This window comes from Geospiza fortis, unplaced genomic scaffold, assembly GCF_000277835.1.
Source record: "Geospiza fortis unplaced genomic scaffold, GeoFor_1.0 scaffold242, whole genome shotgun sequence".
Lineage (NCBI taxonomy): Eukaryota > Metazoa > Chordata > Aves > Passeriformes > Thraupidae > Geospiza > Geospiza fortis.
In genome coordinates, this window is record NW_005054574.1 from 447,434 (window position 1) to 468,293 (window position 20,860).

The following is a 20,860-nucleotide window of genomic DNA, read 5'->3' on the forward strand; positions in this document are numbered from 1 at the left end:
AAGGCAGAAGATGTTTGAAGCAGCTCCATCAATCAGAGCAAGTACAAAAAAAAAGAAGCTTCCATGCTGAGATGATATTCCCATGGTTAGTTACATCTGGCAAAACATCAGTTCCGGCTCCTGGATTGCTACTGCTGCCTGTGGAGTTTGGTCTGTGCAGAGCCCTGCTACACCCCCCCACCATGTGCTGGGCTGTGCTGGCTCCAGTCCATAAACAAGGCTCTCACAGAGGGTTAAGGGATGCGGGGGTTACAGACACAGCCCTGCAGATGAATCACTCCTGTCCCATCCCACAGGGCTCTGTGCTAAAGGGCATAAATATCCAGAGTCACTACTGCCGACGATGCACAGCGTTCCCATAAAACAAGGACACTCTGCAGATGGCTCTGTCCATAGTCAGCAGAAGCAAACTCATAAGCAAATGAACAGAGCAGATGCAGAGCCAAAATGACACTGCTCATCTTTATCTATCTCTCATTGTCTGCAAAGATGTGTTTTCATATGCATGGGTTTTTATGGGTGTTAAACTTCCAGCAGGTTAGAGTGATGGGATTCGTTTTTAGCAAAAGGAATTGGTGCCAACAGTTTGCCAGCTACTTTGTCCAGTTTTCAATATAAAAATACAGCACATATCTTCTCTGAAACCACAATTTCAAGCTCAGTCTTCAGATGAAGAATGAGACAAATGAAAGGGCAAAGCTGGAGCTGTTACTAGTGAATCTCCAGGCAGATCTTTGCTCACCAGTAAGGCACCCCGGAGGTTGATGCCAGTCTCTGTAGTCACATAGTAGGAGGCCTGCAGGAATGTCCTCTGCAGGATAAGAGCCAGGAAGAGAAGGACTGCCAAGACATAAACATTCCTGAGGAATTCCTCCGATGAAAGGTAGGAGTTTGATGGATCCTTCACCTGAAAAGAAAGGAAAAAATGATGCAAATGCTGTAGGAAGGATTGTATATTCCTGAGAACCTGGAAACAAGCAAATTTAATCATTGCATTAGAATAAAACATATTGCATTGTTATGGGGAAGTTATAGAAATCAGATTTCTCACTGACCTCTATATCAAAATCATTTGGATACAAATTTAAAACTTCGGTCCTGTTCCAAAGACTGAGGATTGAGACATTTTAGCAGTTCTAAGATGATTTAGTTTTAGCAGGAAAGGAACAATAAGATCACCATGTCTGCTATGTCTTTAGTTTCCCCATCAAATTGTGATGATTTGTAGGATAGAAATGCTACTCAGTAGAAAATAAAGCTCATTCCACCTGTCCCACAGAAAAGCTTCAAGAAAATATTTTTTATTATATGGGATTAGTTATTTATGTTGCACTTGCATATTATGGAAAGAATTCCTTCCACAATATAGTCTATGATAGCCATAAATTCTGAATAACGTTAGACTATACGTGTCAGTATTCCACACAAAATGAAATTTAAATGCCTCAATATGGAAAAGAAAAAAATTTTGTTTAAGGCCCTTTGTTTTCATTTTCTAGTTTTTGTGTTCACTATTCTGCTCTGTTTCAGGCAGAAAAGGAAACAAATGTACCAAAATACTCCAAGGAAGACTGTTCCTTTGGTATTTCCGACCCAGCTGGAAGCAGGATGTACTGGAATTCTTACAGGGGGAGAAAAAAAGAAAAATAAAAAAGAAAAGAAAGAAGCCTGTTCTACTGAAATATCCAGCCTGATTCTCAGATGAAAGGTATGGGCAATATAAGAAAGAAAGCAATCTGCCCAAGACTCCTTGAAAAAGGGTTGCTTAAGTGCATAAATGGTGAGATAAATACATTTGAAAACCTCCCTTTTAATATTCTGCTGCATCTAACTTTCCCTTGTTTTCATAGTAGGGATATCATTAAGAAAATAACATTTGTAGATAGCTTTTTAAAATGTATATAGAGTTCTCAGGAATTAAGGCAGAATAAGCATAAAATTAAATATATTCACATTAGTTAGAACTAGAGAGAATTTAAAGGAGAAATGTTTAATAGCAAGAACAACCAAGAGAAAGTTTATCAAAATCCATAAATTAAAGGCACATGCATTCTGAAATGTATCCAAGAGAAACAGTGACTGTCAGCAAGCCAAGTGCTTTCAAGATCTCCAATGATTTCAATCTTCCCTTTAGCCAATGCTCGTTAAAACTTTAAAAAGCCACAACTGAAGACATGACACTGAAGAGGACAAAAGATAAAGGAAGTAGACAAGGTACAGATTCCTAATTCTGAGATCCAGAAATTATTTTCAAGCTTAAATACTTTGTTTGTTCACCATGTAAAAAACCCCAACTTTTTGAAGGCACAAAAACATGCACTTTGCCTCGTAACTCTGTGGCTCAAATCCTGCATGTGCAGGTTCAAGGATGATAAAAAGCTTTATTTAATAAGCTGTACAATTAAAGTCTCCTTCAGAGCAGGAAAGTCTCAAGCCAAATTGAGACCATCAGTCAAGAAAATTAATGTCAAGAGTGAGCAGCCAAGAAAAAGATACATGGATAGTGATGATAGTCAAATACTTTATCTGGGGAGGAAAATGCTATTCCATTACATACCTATCTGCTCATTCAGAGATAAAACACTCCAAAAACTGTACGGAGATGTTTCTCTGTCACAAGACCAATGCAGGAAAATGTCTTTGTCTTTTCTTCTCTGCTGTCAGTAAAATAATTTTACCTGTATCTTTTTATTAGTTACTCATAAATTGTTTTTCTTGTGATAGAAAATCACTGTATCAGAGGCTTGCTCAGCATTTAGATGTGATCCCTGAAAGTTCAGTCTCAGTGAAACCTGAAATGAGCACTGAACTGGCATCTCTTGTGCATATCTAGTATCAGGAACACCATTGAGTAAAGTGTATATTTTTCAATTTCTCAATATGTGCCAACACAGTTCATCACAGCAGCAATCAATAAAATCAGCCACAAACAGGGACTGGCTACTGTCAGCTTCCCGGTATAAAAAAACAGATTTGAGAGAAGTCAAAACTGTCAGCGAAGTATAAACTGACAAATGGACAGGAATTAAGCAAAATTCCCAGGCTGGATGCATCACTGAGGTACCACCAGTGTGTGTCCTGCCTGAAAGAAACAGGCACAGTTGAAGACGAGCAGAAAAAATTGCTCCTTCTTCCCAGAACTGCTGGGATGACTCCATCAAGACAGACAGCTGGGGAGCTGGAGGGAGCCTCCACAACCTGTGTTCCATTCCTACCCAAGTCTCTCATTGCTCAGGTTTATAACTTGACTGTCTCTCTGTCTCTGGCATAGAAATATTCAATTTGCTTGAGAGAAACAATGAAATAACACAGTGATGTCTACAGACCTATCAAAGCATGCAGCCAGCTGTATTAAATACCTGATATGACTCTAAAACTACTACCAGAGTCTTTCAATTCACATTGTCAGGTTACCTTTTCTGTGGTGTTTGTATTATTGGTTGTATTCTGGAAGCCCTGGACAATGCCAGAAATGCAGAGTGGCCCAGCAAAGCCCAGCAGGTCGGCCAGGTAGCGGAAGGTGCTGCTGAGCAGGATTGGCCGTCCAAAAGCGCTGTACATGGCCAACCAAATGGAGGGACTCCGGTTGGGATGGTCCTCCACCTTTTTCTGGAAACAGAAACAGGTAGCCAGTGAAATAAGAGAAACCTCTCAGGCTTTATATGGCATCATTCCTGTCTGGATGCCCAAAAGGCTCCTGGAAGGTAGTTTAGACCGGGTGAGGCAGCAAATTTGCTGTAATTATCGACAGATTTCCGACATTCTTCACAGCAAATTCCAATTCTGCCTCCCCTTGGTAACTGTGGTTTCTCACCTCTATATCCCACCACTTTCCTCAACCTGTGAACACAGGAATGCAAGCAAAGATTATCATCCTGGCAGGCAGCCATTGTCTCTTGTCACATGTGTGCTCAGGGAAAGGTCTGACCTTGTAGCCCTTTGCTCACATGGGTAGTCCTGGTTTCACAAGCTGTAAAGGCTTCTGATTCAGGAAAAATACATGACAATTACAAGAATATTGTTTAATTTAATTTATCTGGAATTTTTCCCATCTCTTGGATGCATTCCAGGACAACACACTTCAACCAATCAATGATAACTGTGCTGAAAAAATGAAAGCAGCAGACCAGGATGGGAGGTAAGATTAAATCAACCAAGGGTCCTTTCTAGCCTTCAGATCTGTGAATTTACACAGTATCAAAGCTCTTGGCTAAAACACCAACCAGCAGATGTGGCTTTGTGTAATCAGAAGAGTTCTGATATCCCTGAGGTCCTTTCAGTTTAACAAAGGAAGAGTTTTACTGACCAGAGCCGTGCTCTGCAGCATGCTTCCTCGCACTTCAGGCAGCAGCTTTTGGCACTTTAAACAAGCATCTGTCATTTCTCAAGTAGCACAGATGCCTGCAAGCTGCAAGCCAAGTCAAGCTCTCTTGAGCATTCACAGAGACATTTTAAGCACAGCCAAGCAACAACCTCCCCCTGCCCCAACAAGTTCACCAAAGAAAAAGCAAACGTGCCTGTACCCTGCCTGGCTGCCTCATGCCTTTTTCCCCCTTCTTTTCTCAGTTTTCTCCTTTTGTGCCATTTCCACAGTTAGATGGATTATATGCATGGTGCCAAAAATGTGCAGGTTGATCAGGTGGCTGCCAGAGACTGGTCCAGGCTAGTGCCAAGGAGCTTAGGAAGGAGAAATAAGCACCATGGGGTCAAATTAGAGCTACCATTTCAGAAAGGGGTGAGAAGGAAACTGCTTCCTGCCTAGACAAAAGGTTCTGAATCTGTGACCTAATGGGTTTTGAGCTTGAGGGCCCAGAAGGATTAATCACCATCTTCAAATAAATGATTAGTAACTTTAACAGCTTGAGAGCATCTAAGCTAATTTATTAGGTAAATGGCTGCCTTCTTTTGGGAAAAAAATTGTTATATTGTTTTGGGCATTCAATTAATAGTAAATTTGTTAAATAGTAATAGTTAATCCTTATTTCTCTAACAATTTAATAGCCATTTTCACTGTTACTGAAATTCACACATTGGCCATCACTATATCAAATCTGTTTCCTTTTCATTGAAAAAAATGTTATTATCTAATTTATTGCAAAACACTGTTTTTTCTTCTTGTTTTTAATCAGGACTTTGTATTAGCTGAAGCATGTAACAGGAAAAGAGGAGAAAGACCTTTTTCTAATAATTTGTTTTCCAGAATGGTCCTTGAATGTTATGGGCTTGCATAGAAGTTTGCGGCATTAATTAACCAGTCTGGGCTGCTGTTCCCAGCTGCGCCACTTGATTTGGTTTTCCTTGTCTTTGTCAACTTCCTCTCAAATTCCTGTAATTTTCTCTACCTTGGGTACTCCATAGTTGGAATAAAGGGCTGTGAGACAGTGCTTTGTGATAAGTCACCTGTAAGGTTTGCCTCAGTAAATATGGAATTCTGACTGTTCCCATCATTCTGGAACTGGCAGTATAAGCCTGGTGCTGAAGGGCAATGCCCTGTCCCTGTGATTGATAGTCAACACAATTTCATTCCTCCTTTTCTTGGCCCTAATAGCTAAGAGCCATAGCGGCACATGAATAGCAGACATAGGAAACTAATGGTCTTTGACTTTAAAAATTGATTTTTCTATTAAATGCCCAAAAGAAAAGGTTTCTATTGCCCATCAGGACAAATTATACAGGATTCAGGGTAGAAGGGTAAACCAAATGTAATATCAATGTGCTAAATCTATTTTTGGATATGTGATATACAATGCACTGATATGTGGTGTGAAACATTTAGCCTGCTTCAATAGAAACTGAAACAAAAGCCAAGCAACAGAAGGAGGATCACTTTTTCTTTGCGGGGGGGAGCAAGGGATGTAAATGGAATTATATGAGAATTTATACTGTTATTTCCATTTTCATAGCATGCAGAAGAGATAGCAAGACAATGTCATGTGAACTATCTCAAAAGCATTTCAGAATACAGAGTATTCAAGTTCGGGTTCAGCATCTTTCATTAAGGTGTGAGAAGAAGAGTTTGGGAAGGAACAGGAGTTTTCTCTCTGCAGGGCTATGGAGCACAGCTGAGATCAGCTATCTGCAGGCACAGGCTGGGGTAACGCCACTTAATCCAGAGGAGGCTGTGGGACTCCCCTCACCAGCAGGAGATTAGTGTAAAATACACACTTGGAGCAGAGACAGTGGCATATCACCTCCTCCAGACTGCAGAACACACTCCGGCCTGAAGAGTTTTCCTAATTCTGTGGCTGTTTTCTGGCCCACCCAGGCACAAGCCAATGCATTTCTCCACAGGAATGAGCTGCAGCAAGTCCCACTGCCTGGCTCCATGGATTTGCTTTAGCCATTTGGTTTACTTTAACTTTATCTACAAAATACCAGTTTACTTCAGGGTTGCAGCCTGTTTTTGAATAGAAGCCCAAATGTGCTAGATGCTGTGGTAATCTCAAGGCTTTAAACAACTACAGAACACAAAATACCTGATGTAAGGCAGCATCAGAAATGTAAGTGTGACTGCATATGTTACATTTATGCAAGTGTCTATATGTGCACGACATGCACTGAGGGAAGCTACACACTGAAAGTTTGTGCTCATGCACAGGAGAAATGCACATTTACCTTGCCTTTTGGCATCTGAACTGCATTTTTGTGCAGGCACAGACAGTACCTGCAGATGTGAACAAGCTACAGACAAATGCTGTCACCCAGCTGTCGTGCCTGTCAAGAATGGCACAGACTCAGGACCTTGGGCTGTGTAGGTGCATATCTCTCTTTTGCCTCTTTAAGGGGTTTAGGCACCTTAAGAAGCTGCTCTAAGGGATGCACCTCTCCTAGGTTGCTGTGAAAAGCTCCTAAGTTGCTCCAAAAACTCAGTAGCTTTCTGCCTAAAGCAGCAGGATATTGATCTCTGGTCTCTGTAATCCTCAACTGCAGAAGGAAAAAGAAGCAACATGTATCTATGAAGGTAAAAACAATTGTACTGATAATTGCTTCATCTCAGAAGGCACAGAAAGGAGCCTGCAGCTCCATTAGCTGCTGGAAGCAAAGAGCTGCCTAAATGCATCCAGAAGTTTCCCTGGAAAATCCTGCCCTACCCAGTGAGTTTTCCCAACCATGCTTTCTGTACTGGGTCTGGCTGGGATGGAGTTAATTTCCTTCATCGCAGCCTGTATGGTTCTGTGTTTGGGACTGGTGACTAAATCACTGCTAAGACGCCAGTGTTTTGGCTACTCTTGATGTGTGGTTTTGGCTATTTTCCCATCTTGAAAAAAAAAAGGGTGAAAATGAGTGTTTCCAGCTGAAACTATGGACAGAATGACTTCCAGTTTCAAAAGTAGCTAAGATTTAAACAAATCTTTCACTGTTAAAATCTAGCAAGTCTGTTGTGGTTTTAGTTTCCAGTTGCACTCAGTTTGGCAAATCTCTCCTGCTATAAATTCACTTAAAACAAAACAGTAACTATTGGATTGGAACTTCCTACACAAATGTTTCACCTTGGAACAAACAGTCCTAAGTTAAAAATTCCTAAAATGAGGATTTAATGAAAGCCGAAGAAATTCAAAGTAACCCTGTGGCTCTCTAAGGCCGAACAATGACATGGACACCTGTTATTACCTTTTGTTCCTCATAGGCTTCTTTGAGACAGACATAATTTGTCAGCGCTCTCATTGCAATTGGCAGCTTCCCAATGGCCTTCAGGTCCACAGGTTTCTTGTGAGCAGAAATAATGAGAGTGTTCATCCACCAATAAGTTGCCTTTGATAGCAAATTGACAAATGGCTGCAGGAACCTCACCCCCAGATCCTGCAGATCCTCTGGAGGCTTTACTTTCTGAGGGTTCAAGAAAAACACGTACCTCTGCAAAGGAGAAAACAGACAAACATGGGCTCAGAAATCATCTTATTGATAGTAATTTTTTAGTAAAAACTATGTGTAAGACAGTCTCAAATTTGCTGTTAATGGTCATTATATGTGGAATTTGTGTGTAAATAGGAGCATTTCCATTTTGACAGATAACTGGCAAACAACTGAGCAACATGGGATGTGGATACTTTCTGAACCCTATCAGTACCACCTATCTCAAGCTGAACAACAGTAAAAATGAATTATTGGGAAACAATTTTATTTTAAATTATCATGGGTAAGAACATATGCTAACTTAAAGACTGACTACATAAATAATTCATTAGCACTAACACAGCACATATTTTACAGATTGCATCCACCTATACCCTCCTCATGTGCACAAATATGCATTTATCTACGCAAATATGTGTGCACTTTGTGTGGATAGATGCACACAGGCACACACACACACCAAGCCCAGGGGATACGTCAAGGACATACATTTTTAAAGAGATTTAAATCACCACTGATACCTGCAGAATTAACCAAACCTTTATGGCTAAGCTAAATTTGGGCCTAAACTTGGGCCTAAACTTGACACAAGCCAGAGTTCCTAGGACTAAGGAGACATCTTCACCCACCATGATGCCACTGATATTTGTCTAGATCCTGAGGAAGAAGGCACATACCCTGACTCGGATGACATTGATCTCCACAGCCATCAGCAGCCCATAGAGGATGACCATGATTCCAGTGATGCAGAAACGCAGTTGAGAAAAAGGCACCCCATCCTGGCAGTATCTGACAAGCTTGATGGTTTTGGTGACAAAGGCCATTATCCAATAAAGGAACAGGGCTGTAAAACAGGTGTGTGTGCATAATTTAAAAATAAATTAATACATAAGTGTAACTACAGCATTTTAGCTTCCATGGCTTGATATGGTGCAGGCACAGTGATCCTCTGTGTCACTAGCCACTGTTTTCTTTCCTGGGCCACAATCCTTCAAAAAGATCCACAATAGCAGATCTTCACACAGGTACAAAACTCCACTGAAGAGGACTTAATCTGAAGGGGAGCTTTGTTCTTATAGTGAAGGAAAAGGCACACAACTTGACAAAAGTCATATTGCCTCTTAGAAAAAGCAGGGTGCATCCCAAGTGAGAATACAGAAATGTGCTCATTTGGAAAAGGAGCTTATGGAATTTAGTGTTAGCCTGCATCCTGGCTGGTATCCGTCAGGACCTTGTTCAGGTGGTTGCGTTACAGGCAATTTGGACAACGTACTTGTATGAAACATTATTCTGCCACATCTGGTCTGACCATCTCCTGACTGAGAGAGCAGATGGGATAATCTTGGAATCGGCTGCAAAAGATGCTGAGAAAGAGCAGCATCTGCACAGGAGTTTGTGGTCAGATCATTATTCAAAGTGGCCTTTTGAAACAGTCCTTTTGAATGCAGACAAGTTTTTCCTCAAAATTATCACCAGTGTTAAAAAATACCTAAAAGCTCATTATAGAAATGACACAGGCATGCAAGATTTTCTCTTTTGTAATAATTTTAAAAGCAGTTTTCAGTGTGTACCTTATGAAAGGTGCAATAACTCCTGTGATACTACCAGTTGCAAGAGCAGAGAGTTATTCTTCTCTGTTTTAATATTCTCACACATTCCACCATCCTCCTCAACATACATGAGCTGAGTTTGGCTAAAACACTCGGATTTGTAAGAGCCCATAAATATCAGACGTAGACTTACCCAGCAGTAACTTTGGAAAGTTGGATGTTTCAATATTATGGTAATATACTATGGATACAGTGGCAGCCACAAATCCCATTATAGCTGGTAGGAAGAGATGCAAGTGGCGAGATTTCATTTGTCTGAAAATAAATATGGTATAAATTAGTGAATTTGGTGCCTTTTTTTCACAATTGTGTGGAGCCATAAGTGTTCTGTTAATCTAGTGAGGAGGAAAAACATGAATTTCTAGAGACAAAAAGATTTTTGTCATCATGAGTGCTTAACTTTGATCAAAATTTGTTTGCCATTATAGCTTGAGAGAAGAATAAATGCTAACAACAGCTTCACCTTCATCCCATTAAAACCTGGACAGTTCATGAAAGGATTCTATGAACTTTTTGGGGCAAAACCTCCTCATGCCTTACTAGCCAGCCCGTCAGACATAAACATTGTTCATTAACAAATGCAATTAGCATGGTTATCCACCAAACTCTGCCACTTACGTGTCAGAAACAATCCCCTCTGCTATTTCACACACGTGCACGAACAGCAGGGTGAACGTCAGGATCCACCGCAGGTTGTGCCCAGGGAAGTGCAGCCAGGTATTGTGGTGAATCTGAACTTTGGAGCTCTGGCTTCCCCAGCCTGGGAATTGATAGCAAGGAGAGAGAAAGGTTATCTCACAGCAAGTCAGTGACTGATCTGCTTATGAGTTTTCTGGGCCACACTTTCATGCAATTCATACAAACCCCCTACAGGCTTCAGGGTTGCTGTTACTAAAAAGATGACCCAGGAGTGTCTCAGTTGCCCCATAATTTAAATAAAACCCTGAAGACAATGAGGCAACATTTTTTCCAAATTACAATCAAAGAAAAGTCCTTCCTGGCCAAGCAAAATTATAAGAAAACAACAACAATGCAAACCACCCCAAGTGACACCCTCAGACAACAGGGACTGGCAGAGCTGAAGTGATGGCGTCCTCATGTCTTTCACAGTCACTGAAAGAGCGGGAAAAATTTCCAACTGATATAAAAGTTGCATCCTCAAATGTGGCCTCAAAGTGATGTATTTACTTAAAACAAGTATTATTTATTATCTATTTCAGGCCTGGTTGGGAGTACAGTCTGAGTGGAGGCTGAACAGTGATTTCACAGCTTCTCTCCCTCAGGTGCAGCCCAGCCTCCCAGGCCTCTCCATTGCTGGCCCCTCAGAGCTCCCAACACAGCTCCAGGACTCAAATTAATCAACAGATTCACCTTCAAGCCTATTTGCCTGTCATCACCTCAGATGTCACCTGCCATTTCCAGGCAAGATCCTGTCTGAGGCCAGCAACCCAGCAAGAGGTGGGGCACAGAGGATCTGCGGGAGGGCACAAGGCCTGACCACAGGCTGGCCTCTGGTGTGACGAGCCTCCGCCTCTGCCTCTTCCTGCACAGGTACAGGGCTGTCCTGACTCAGTGGGCCCAAATGTCCCTCTTACTGTAAAGCAAAACCTGGAATTCCCTGACAGGCTTCCCAAAGCCTGTAGAGAATCCCAACAACAGCACATTTTGGGGAAGTAAAGAAACCAAACAAAAGGAAACAAAACTAACTCAGTTTAAAACCCAGGATGTGCTTTTGCTACACAAGGATGCAGTGCCTAATCGTGCTCGGAGGCTCACCAGGTGACTCAGGAACACATAAACCAAAACCTAAGTGTATTTATTCTTGGAAACTGTCAGCATTTCACCATTTCATCCTTGGTTAAGACACAAAATTCTCCAAGAACAAATTATTCTCTCTTCTCCATAGCTATCTCAAGCATTTTCTACAGTTCTCTAAGACTTTCCCAATCTAATGTGGTTTTCTTTGACCTTGCTCCTGTCTTTGTCTCTCTTAAGATGTTTTTTATTTTTTCTTTGCCCACACGTCTGCACAAACGCAGCTTATCACCAAATTTCTGGTTTGGGGTCAGTCTATACCATGGACTCCAGTTGGCTTTTAATGCTCCATTCAACAACTATTTGTCCTGATAATTAGCATACAAAATAGAAAACAAAGAATTACATACTTACATAAATAGCATACAATTTAAAAATACTATTATTTTTCCTAATGTTATTACGAAATAGAGGGAATTTTCAGCAGCTGCAATACTATTTCAGAATTAATTGGCTAATACCTCTAAAAACATTGAAGCAGCACTTTGTTAAAATGTTCTAAAATATTATGTTTGCCCTCAGACCTTGCATTGTACTTTCATCAAACACTACTGCACAAAGCCCTGTGCTTCAAAGAGGACCTGCATCTCACCTCAAAGGAAGAGCCAGCACTGAGGTAAAAAATCCAGCACTGTTGGAGAGAGTTTCCATAACCCTGGGGTTTCTTTCTGGTCCTTATAATTTGGTAGAATTTGTTTCTTATTCTCTTGCTTAATTATTTAATTAGTTATAGTCACTGCATCATGTCACAGTTAGGTACAGACTGTCTTAGCCCGCAGGTTCCTGTAGCATTTTATTCAACTGCTTTGGAGTCTTTTTGCATGATGAAAGCCCTTAAATCTCATGTCCAAATACAGTCCCAAATTCAAATCTTCCTTGTGGAAGAAATGCCTTACCATGCATCTACACATGCAACACCAGGAAAATAACATGGAAGAACTGACATGGCATTTCTCATGCAGTTGTCAGGAGAATATTTATTTTCACTAATACTTTTGATGGTTATTCAAGTCTCATAATCTCCTATGATCAGTTAGAATGCCACTGTTTGACCTCTCTGGAAAAGTATTAAATTGTATTTATTTCACTACTGCAAATTAACTGGGATAAAAAGACAACTGTAGAAAAAAAACTCTTATTAGAGTACTAGCTTAGATGGGTTTTTTTACAAGACTATGTGAGTTGAGCCCCTTCACTATCCTACATTCCTCAAGAGGAATTTATCATTTCTTATTTTTTACTTCTGTTGGGGAAAAAAAATCTCTATTGCTCTACTTCTGTTTACAAATGTTAGCAAAGAAGCAATTGTTCTATATTAAATATTTCCTACACCTGCCCTAGAATTAGATCCAATGAGAACATTTTGAATATTCTCTGTAATTCACGTAACTTCAAGGAAATTCAGACCCACTGCCCTAAGTCTTCTAATATCTAATAATAACAAAGGTTGCAAGTTGCCAATTTCAAATCTGAAGAAAACTTCCGCAGAGAGAAGTTTCACAGCAAATTTGGATCTGATCTCTCTGGTTCTCATACATCTCTTCATGCTGATTAGTTCAGATTTATATCTAAAATTCCCACATTTCAGCAGGTTGGCCTCACATCCTCTGGGTGAAGCCATTCTTCCTCTTCTTTTTTCAGAATTCATAAATACAAAGCATGCAATGGTTCCACCGAGCCCACGCAAACACGACTGAGTATAAACACATACTCGAGTGTGGGATGGCAGAGCTCCATAGAAGAACTCACCAATGAACAAAATTGGGAAGGTGATAAACAGCAGGAAGACATGAGGAACCAAGTTGAGGGCATCCACAAAGCAGACATTCCTGAGGACACCAGCACTGATGTTGTAGGCTGAGGCATTGTCGTTACCACAAAACGCGAGTCTCATCTCTTCTGGAGGGTCTGGCTACTACAGAAATAAGAGAAATGTTGATTACCAAGAGTGCCAGCACTCCCTTTGGCTAAAGACAAAATAAATATAATAAAGAGAAAGGGAAGGAGCACACTGAACAATCCATAGAGAATAACACAATTGTATTTTGAAAATTATTTTTGGCAATGTCAAATACAAGTACATTAGAAGGCTGTGTTTATATGACATTAGTATTATTTATATTTTTATAACATTGTTTATATTTAGCTGCATTCATTATTTAAGGGCTATTTTTAAATACATTATGCTATAACTTCTAGTGCTCACTATAGGCAGAGACACTATGCTGCAATAGCTCTGTGAGAATATAAAGAAAGAAAGTAGAAGATTTGAAAAATAGGTATTTCCATTTTTCATAAGAAAACCCAAATGGACATAAGTTGACCTGTGTGTTGCTGTTTCTTTGGTGAGTCAAGACTGTCTGTGCAATATCTACAACAATTTGTTGCACTGCATTCCCAATGCAAGCTCTGAACCTTTGGTAATTGTGATCTGGCAGCTTTGCACTTACTAATATTTTGTATTTCTTCATTGTCACATAGAACAATGGCCACACACAGGAGACATTACAGAAAAATGACGAACTCTTAACCAAAGTAGGTGGTACTGAAGATTGCCTAGGCAGTAAATCAGCATTTATGTTTGATCCTGAAAACTCTTAAACATGTGCTTAGACTCATCCCAGCAGTCTCTGACTTCCATGACTTCTAGTGAGATTATCTTTGTACACCATGATAAACTCCCGTGTTCGTGCTTGCAGAGCATGGGCTGTAGAGTGACCCTGAGTTATGGCCAGGTCCTGGCTAAAATCAATCTATGCATCATTTATTTCTTCTTTACAAGAAAGTTTTCTTTACAACAAGATGAAACAGACTGCAAACAAAGTCTTTCCTTGCTTATTTCTTTGCCTGAGACTTACACAGAGCAACATAGTGCTGTAGAGTAAGTTGTGGAAACTCATTTATCCACACCCTTTCTCAAATTTTACATGCTAAAATAGAAGGAATATATTTAATTCAGCAAAGCATCTGTCTGCAAGAATGTTGGTATTAATAGGTTTTGCAGAATCGGAACAAGATAGGGATACAGAAAATTATAAATGCAGTTTAAAAACAAACCAAAAAAAGGCAATTGAATAGGGAGAAAAGATTTCCTTCTTTCCTCATATAGTTATTAGTTCTGTAAGTTGTTTAAACAAGGTAATCACAACAAGGTAAGCATAAACTACACAGGTAGTCCCTTAGAAACAGAACAAACACTCAGATCTTCACAAAACTATAGAATTCAAATAAGAATTTTGAGCCTCTGCTAAACCCCCTGTTAGCTTTTAAGTTCTTTTTGGATCTGAAAATCACAACTCATATCAAAACACAACAGAGAAGAGGAGTTTCTTTGAAAGGAGTGTGATAAATGCACTCCCTTTCCCAAATATATCTGTATTTTATGGCTGAGATTTACCCGAAGTTAAGCATAACTCGCATTCAGGTACTCACTGTGAGGCAAAAGCTGAGGGTCAACGGACTCAAACTTCAGTAACCACCATCTGCTAACAATCCATGTGCTGTAACACAATTTGATGGAGATTTTGGCCCATTTTCTATAATGAATAGAGTGATATGACCACTATCATTCTATAATTTTATTTTTATACCAAAATACATTCATAAATGCATAAGGCTAGTAACAAAAAATAAACATTCTGTTAATGCGGGATCTGTCTGAATATATCAAGGAGTTATTAGCAAAACAAATAAGGAATTAAAAAAATATCTACACAGAGGTTGTTTGGGTTTAATTTGTGACAGCTTGACATGTCTTCTTTAAGGGAAACATAATGATAATGGTAATCTCTTGAAAATCAGAAGTGCTGTTTCCTCATTTTTATCAAAGGTCAGAAGTCCAAGGGAGTTCTGCTGGGAATTTTCCTCCCTTTCCCACAAGGATGACTCTCTTCTGAGGCAGCATAAGATGCTGTTGTGGTCTAGTGGTTGGAGTGGTACTGAAAGGCAGGAGAATCCTGGGTTCAGATGACCACTGAATCATTTACTCCCTGTGTAGCTTTTGGCTTCTAGTCAAAAATCAATCTGGGAGAAAGGATGAAAATCACATCCAAGGGAAGCTAAGGGAACTGTTGTTTTTTTCCCATTTTTCTGGAAGGGAAATAGAATAGAGGCAGCAAATGTTCAAGTGAAGGACTATTAACTGCAGGAAGAATGTTTTCTCTTAACTGGAGACCACCATCAGTTTGCAGAGGTTTCCTATCACACCTCAAACAACAGTTGCTAAAAGTCCTCATGCAAGATGCATCTTTGAAGAATCACATCTGAATCTTCACAAGAATCTGTGCTGGGCCTAGTGCTGTGATGGAGTATCACAAACAGTATAGTATGGAGTGGCCAGTAACATTCTTAAAACCAATTGTCTTTTGCACATTGCCAGGACTGAGAAAAGAACCTGGTCCTATTAATTAATACTGATATCTAGAGACAGTGCCCATCATACTGGTGATCTTTTTCAAGTGAAGGTAAGGGCAGTCTATTCACAATACTTCTGTTCATTTCAAAGAAAGAGAAGTATAATTTAATTGCCTTCTCTTAAAAAGAGAGAGAAAATCGAGTCTAGGTTGGTTAGTTTGTAAAAATTCCCAGAAAATAAAAAAGATTTCATGGCAAATGAAACAAGATAGGGCAATTGACACTAAATTCCTAAGATTTTTTTATCAGAAAACCTCATCATGAATCAGTTTATCCAGTGACCATGTTCATTAAACTTCCACAGGCTTAAAATCTATCAAAATATTCTGATCAGTGTTGTGATGCTGTGCTGCCCCAGTGCAGCTTTGGCCTCATAAAATGCCAAATCATAAAATGTACAGCTTCCCTGTTTGGCAGCACTCAGCTCAGGACACACATCCAGTACAGTTTGGCACTGATAGGGAATACAGGAGATAAGAACTGAGGAAGCATTAATAGTCCAGTAATCCTTCCTTCCTCCCTTCCCTCCTTTCTTCCATCCATTTTTCCATTTCCACTGTGCTGGGAACAAGCTGTGGCTGGAAGTGGAGGATTCATATTCCGCATCTGTTGGCATGTCCCAAATTTCATTACACCTGCTGCTGGCAGTTCTCTGGATCTTCAAGAATGGTGTATGAAAAGACCCTGCACCACCTTAGAGCTCCGAGAAATAATGTCATCTCCAGTGTGCCTTGTGGGGAGACAGGAACCACTCCATCCTTCCCTTCCCATCCATTTCTGGTTCAGAAGGCAGATCCCACACACCCTTCACAGTTTTGTTACTCAAACCACTGGACCTTGCTCTGTTTTTTGGAAAACCTAGATACAGAGGAAACTCTGGAGGGAAAGACATGCACAGAACTATCACCTCCTGGAATAAATCATGTAATGTAGTTCCTGCCTCTTGGCTCAAGTTTCCTAGATAAGGGAAATATACTGGATGAAGTTTTGCTGATATCAAAGGGAGGATGCTTTGCATTTACAGTCAATGCCCTTTGGTTTGAAGCTGAAATTAGCCATTGCTTTCTGCAGCGTCAGGGCATGCCTCCAGAAGCTCATTTCCATTAGCCTCAAAGTTTAACAAACTGTGTCTTCTCCAAAGAAGGACAGACAGAAAGCCCCTAAGGCAGAAGAACAAATCCTTGATTTCTCTAGACAGTACATGGTATTTTTCAACAATGCTTTTGCAGTTCCACTAAAAATAACAGGAGTTGGACCATGACAAATTTTCAGATGCAATCTCTCATCCAAGAAAACAGTGCAGCCTTCAGTCTTTTTCAAATAAAAATTTGATAATATAATGGCAAAATTTCTTGGGCCCATGCTCAGATCCCATGGTTGGAAAGTACAGTGTAGCTACAGAATGACACATTTTTAGGGCTGCAAACAAAGCTTCAGACTAGTCAAAGCTGCACTTTTAAACAGCATTTCAGTATTGCAATTTAGAGAGATTCTAAGAATTTTAAAGAGTTTTAAAAAGCCTCAGCTACACTGACTTTTAATGAGCTTTGAAAGCTTTCACTCATAAAACTGAGCTTGGAAATTAAGACAGTTTGAAGATCTTGATTGCAGTTACCCAGTGAAAGAGTGAAAAGGTACCATTCTCCTCTTTCTGTACAATCATAAGATTTCATGAAATGAAATGAAAATGTAAAAATTAAGAACAATAAATTAAAACCAAAAAACAAACCACAAAATAAACCCAAAACATGAAGAATTGAAGAATTGCAGTTGTGCTTACTGTCATAACTCACTGAAAACTGTAGCAGGAAAGGAAGATGGAACACTTCTATGACTGACCACTGATCAAATTTGGTTCCCTGAATAAAAATTAAACTATTAAACTATTCTTCCCTTGGCTTTTACTCAATAGTAAGCAAATGCTGGGCTTCAGTCAGAACTACATCTGTAGAGAGGGAAAAAGACGTATCTTGCCCATGTGAGGAAGTGCTGTTTGTTTCTCTCCATGCTGAGCTTTATGCAAGTACATAACTAAATACACTGAATACTTATTCTGTATTTTCCACCCAAAAAATGACAGACTGTTAATCACACAGAACAGCAAAATCTGTAATGCTGAAGGTCTTTGAATTAGACCTAAGCAAATGAGAATACAGAGCTCACTCAAGTTTTCCCACCCTGTGGTCAAAGATGAGCAGGCAGACTTTTTAGGCCACAATAAGTATGTGGGGAGAGGTCAAAGAGGTAAAACTGGGCTGCAGAGCCACAGGAGGAGAAATTTGAAGAGATTTCTGTTGCAACAGGAATGGAAGAGATTAAAGCCTTTAATGCTCCAACTCAATGCATTCCAGAACAGCAGCTGCCCTCCTACACCTGCCAGGACCCTTCCTTGGGAACACTGGAAACAGTACTGCCTGGAAGGGTACACAGGTGAATTAAGCAGCAAAGCCAGATGGGTTTATCACCCTCTGCAGTCTGCCTGCCTTGCTGGGGGCTCACAGTCCAGCAGAGAGCCACACAAACATAGTTCAGTCTCACAATTAACAGTCCTGGTCACTGTGGTGCTGTTCCCAAGATAAGAAGCCCTGTTCACATCAAGCTCAACATCAGAGCTGGACTGCTGCAGTTTTCCTACTTCAATTCCCAAACTGGCTCATGCAGGACTGTCTCAAGGACATAAACACTGGAGAAATGTCCACCAGCCTCTTAGTAAAACTTTATCTGTGGGTCCCAAAGGAAGGGAGAGGCACTGGAAAACAAAGGCCTCTTTTTCTCATATGCATTGACCTTTTCTCTAAGCTCATGCTCAGGTTGGAACCTTTGGAGCTGAAAGCTTCTCTACAGGAAGATGGCTTTGACTGGCCAACAGCAATGTCTGAACAAAATGGGAGCAGTCTAACTGCCACATTGAAAACAGCAATTGTGTAACCTAAAAGTGAATATTCTGGAGAAAACAGATGAAGGGTTAGAAAGCTATTTTGAAATTTGTTGGTCATCTGCAGTTATGAACCACTACTTCTCATCAGGTAGTAGCAGCCATTCAGAATAACTGTTAAGGGGCTCATAAACTAATTTAAAAAGACAATGTTATTCATAGTCATTGCAAAAAAATGGCTTTCCCAGAGAAAGTTTCACTTGCTGTTGAATACAGTAGGCCAACAAATTATGCTGGGATAACTGCAGCAACGTGGGTACATCACAATTTGCTTCACTGCTAATTACAGCAGGAATGTTACACTTTATAATAATATTGCCAAGCATGCTAGGTTTAATCTATCATTTCAGACATGGAAATGTAATAATGGGACAAAGATCATCTGATAACAAGCATGTGCCCTCTGAGGACACCAGCTACATTCAGCAACCCAGCAGGAGTGCCAAGTGCCGGGTAAGTTTTTGTTTTAACACTTGTAGGCTGGAAGGCCTTCGTCTTTCTAAGTTACTGTCAAATTACTCACTTTAACTTCTGTCTTTATGAACTCTACAACTCATCAGAGATTCTCAGAGGTGGTTTTTCCTTCTCCCTTTGAGAATGGCTTGTGCAGAATAGTCAGTAGGAGCTAAAGCCATCAGCCAAACTTCACAGAGGAGGGGAATGGAAAGAATAATTAGGAGGATGGGCCCATGTTGGTACCAGTGGAAGGTAAATTTCAGCTCTCCTTTACATCATTTGGGAATCTGATTCCCTGTTGGTTTACTTTAACGAGGATGTGAACTATCTGAACAGCAGTTCACCCTTAAATGAAATAGCTAAAAAAACCCTCATGTCCTTTAAGCATTTAAATTTTTATGCTAGGGTCCCCATTACTGGCAAGTTAAGACTTCCTGGTTTTAGGCTATGGTGGACAGACACAGTCAAAAGAGAATAAACAGAAAACAGAACAAAAGTGATTCATGAACAAATATTCACTGTGAAGAGAAGTTTTAGGAAGAAAGAAAATAGGTCAAAGTCGTAAACATGGAAATGACAAAACATTGAACCTAAACACTCACAAATCTCATTTTAACAAGCATAAATGGGGATTCTCAGGGCACTAAGCCAGTTCATGAGATATATTTTCCATAAGCAATTCTGAAGAAGACAATGGGAAAATTGTAGATAATCTAAATTGCCATTAAAATTATAAGAACATCCTCACCAAGTACAAAACTATAAGAATCCTAATTAAAGACATTTTAACTACCTTAAGGGTCTTTTAAAGTGGACTTAAAAGTCTTCATATTCAAGAGTTTGATCTTACCTGAATTATCACTCTGATCGTCATGCTCTGCAAGGTACTTATGACTACAAAAAAAAGAGTATAAGTACACTCCTCAGGTGGAGCTTGTTTGGGGGAATAAGAATATTTTGAAAACATTTATTGCAGTAGTTCTGTTGTCCATACTTTAAAAAAATACATAAATTGATAGTTGCACTTCCTAATTAAAATATATCTGTTTACAGAGCATATTTGTGTCTCAGTTCAGATCAAATTTCATTTTGGTCTTAGATATAATGTGCATTATATGCCCATATATACATATAAACATGTATGTACATACATATGTGTATGCATATAGGTGCAGGGTGAAGAAAATACTCAGAGTTTTACAAAAGTACTTAGTATCTTCTGGATAAATCACAAAAGTAAAATTTGTCTTTTGAATTTCCTCCTAGAATTTCCCATAGTAAATTTTAACTAAGGACAAATGATTAATTTATAGCTTTGAATAGAAGGCCTAACTCTGAGGTTTACCACAGATTTTAGGTTAGTGCTCTGAACCTTTTTCCTTTCTAGGTTGAAGCCTTCTAGTTTGCTCTTCTTACCTTTCTAAAAGCACTCTAACCCAACCCATGTGATCTGTAGTCTTGCAGAGAATGCTGCTGAGCTTACGGCAGAAAGCACTGTCCCTTTAAAATCTATTTTATCAAAAACGACCCAATACAAAATACAATTTTCTTTTTATTCCTTATTTAAGCTGTGACCACCTATGCTCCACAGACCCCTCTTCCTTGCTAAGCGCTGTCCCAGCTCCCCTGGGCCTCAGGATGATGAATTACCTCTGGTGCTTGTCAGCATTCGCAGTGCTAACTGCTGTGTGCCACAGCCTGATCCAAACGGTGCTGAAGTCAATGCAAAGAATCTCATTGACTTCGGGAGCCTTCTGGATCAGACTCCAAACACAGG

General features: G+C 39.9%; 1 protein-coding gene across 1 annotated transcript in view; it reads right to left on the reverse strand.

Moving 5' to 3' along the window:
* ABCC9 (ATP binding cassette subfamily C member 9) overlaps window positions 1–20,860 on the reverse strand; it is a 71,107-nt gene that overhangs the window by 49,764 nt on the left and 483 nt on the right. Inside the window, exons 2-11 of the mRNA XM_031064254.1 lie at window positions 19,934–19,977; window positions 14,712–14,815; window positions 13,029–13,194; window positions 10,083–10,224; window positions 9,598–9,719; window positions 8,532–8,698; window positions 7,792–7,854; window positions 7,612–7,707; window positions 3,415–3,609; window positions 743–907 (exon numbers count right to left, since the gene is read on the reverse strand). Coding sequence (XP_030920114.1) covers window positions 743–907; window positions 3,415–3,609; window positions 7,612–7,707; window positions 7,792–7,854; window positions 8,532–8,698; window positions 9,598–9,719; window positions 10,083–10,224; window positions 13,029–13,173 — 1,095 coding nt within the window. The 5' untranslated portion in view covers window positions 13,174–13,194; window positions 14,712–14,815; window positions 19,934–19,977. The remainder of the gene's footprint in view (window positions 1–742; window positions 908–3,414; window positions 3,610–7,611; window positions 7,708–7,791; window positions 7,855–8,531; window positions 8,699–9,597; window positions 9,720–10,082; window positions 10,225–13,028; window positions 13,195–14,711; window positions 14,816–19,933; window positions 19,978–20,860) is intronic.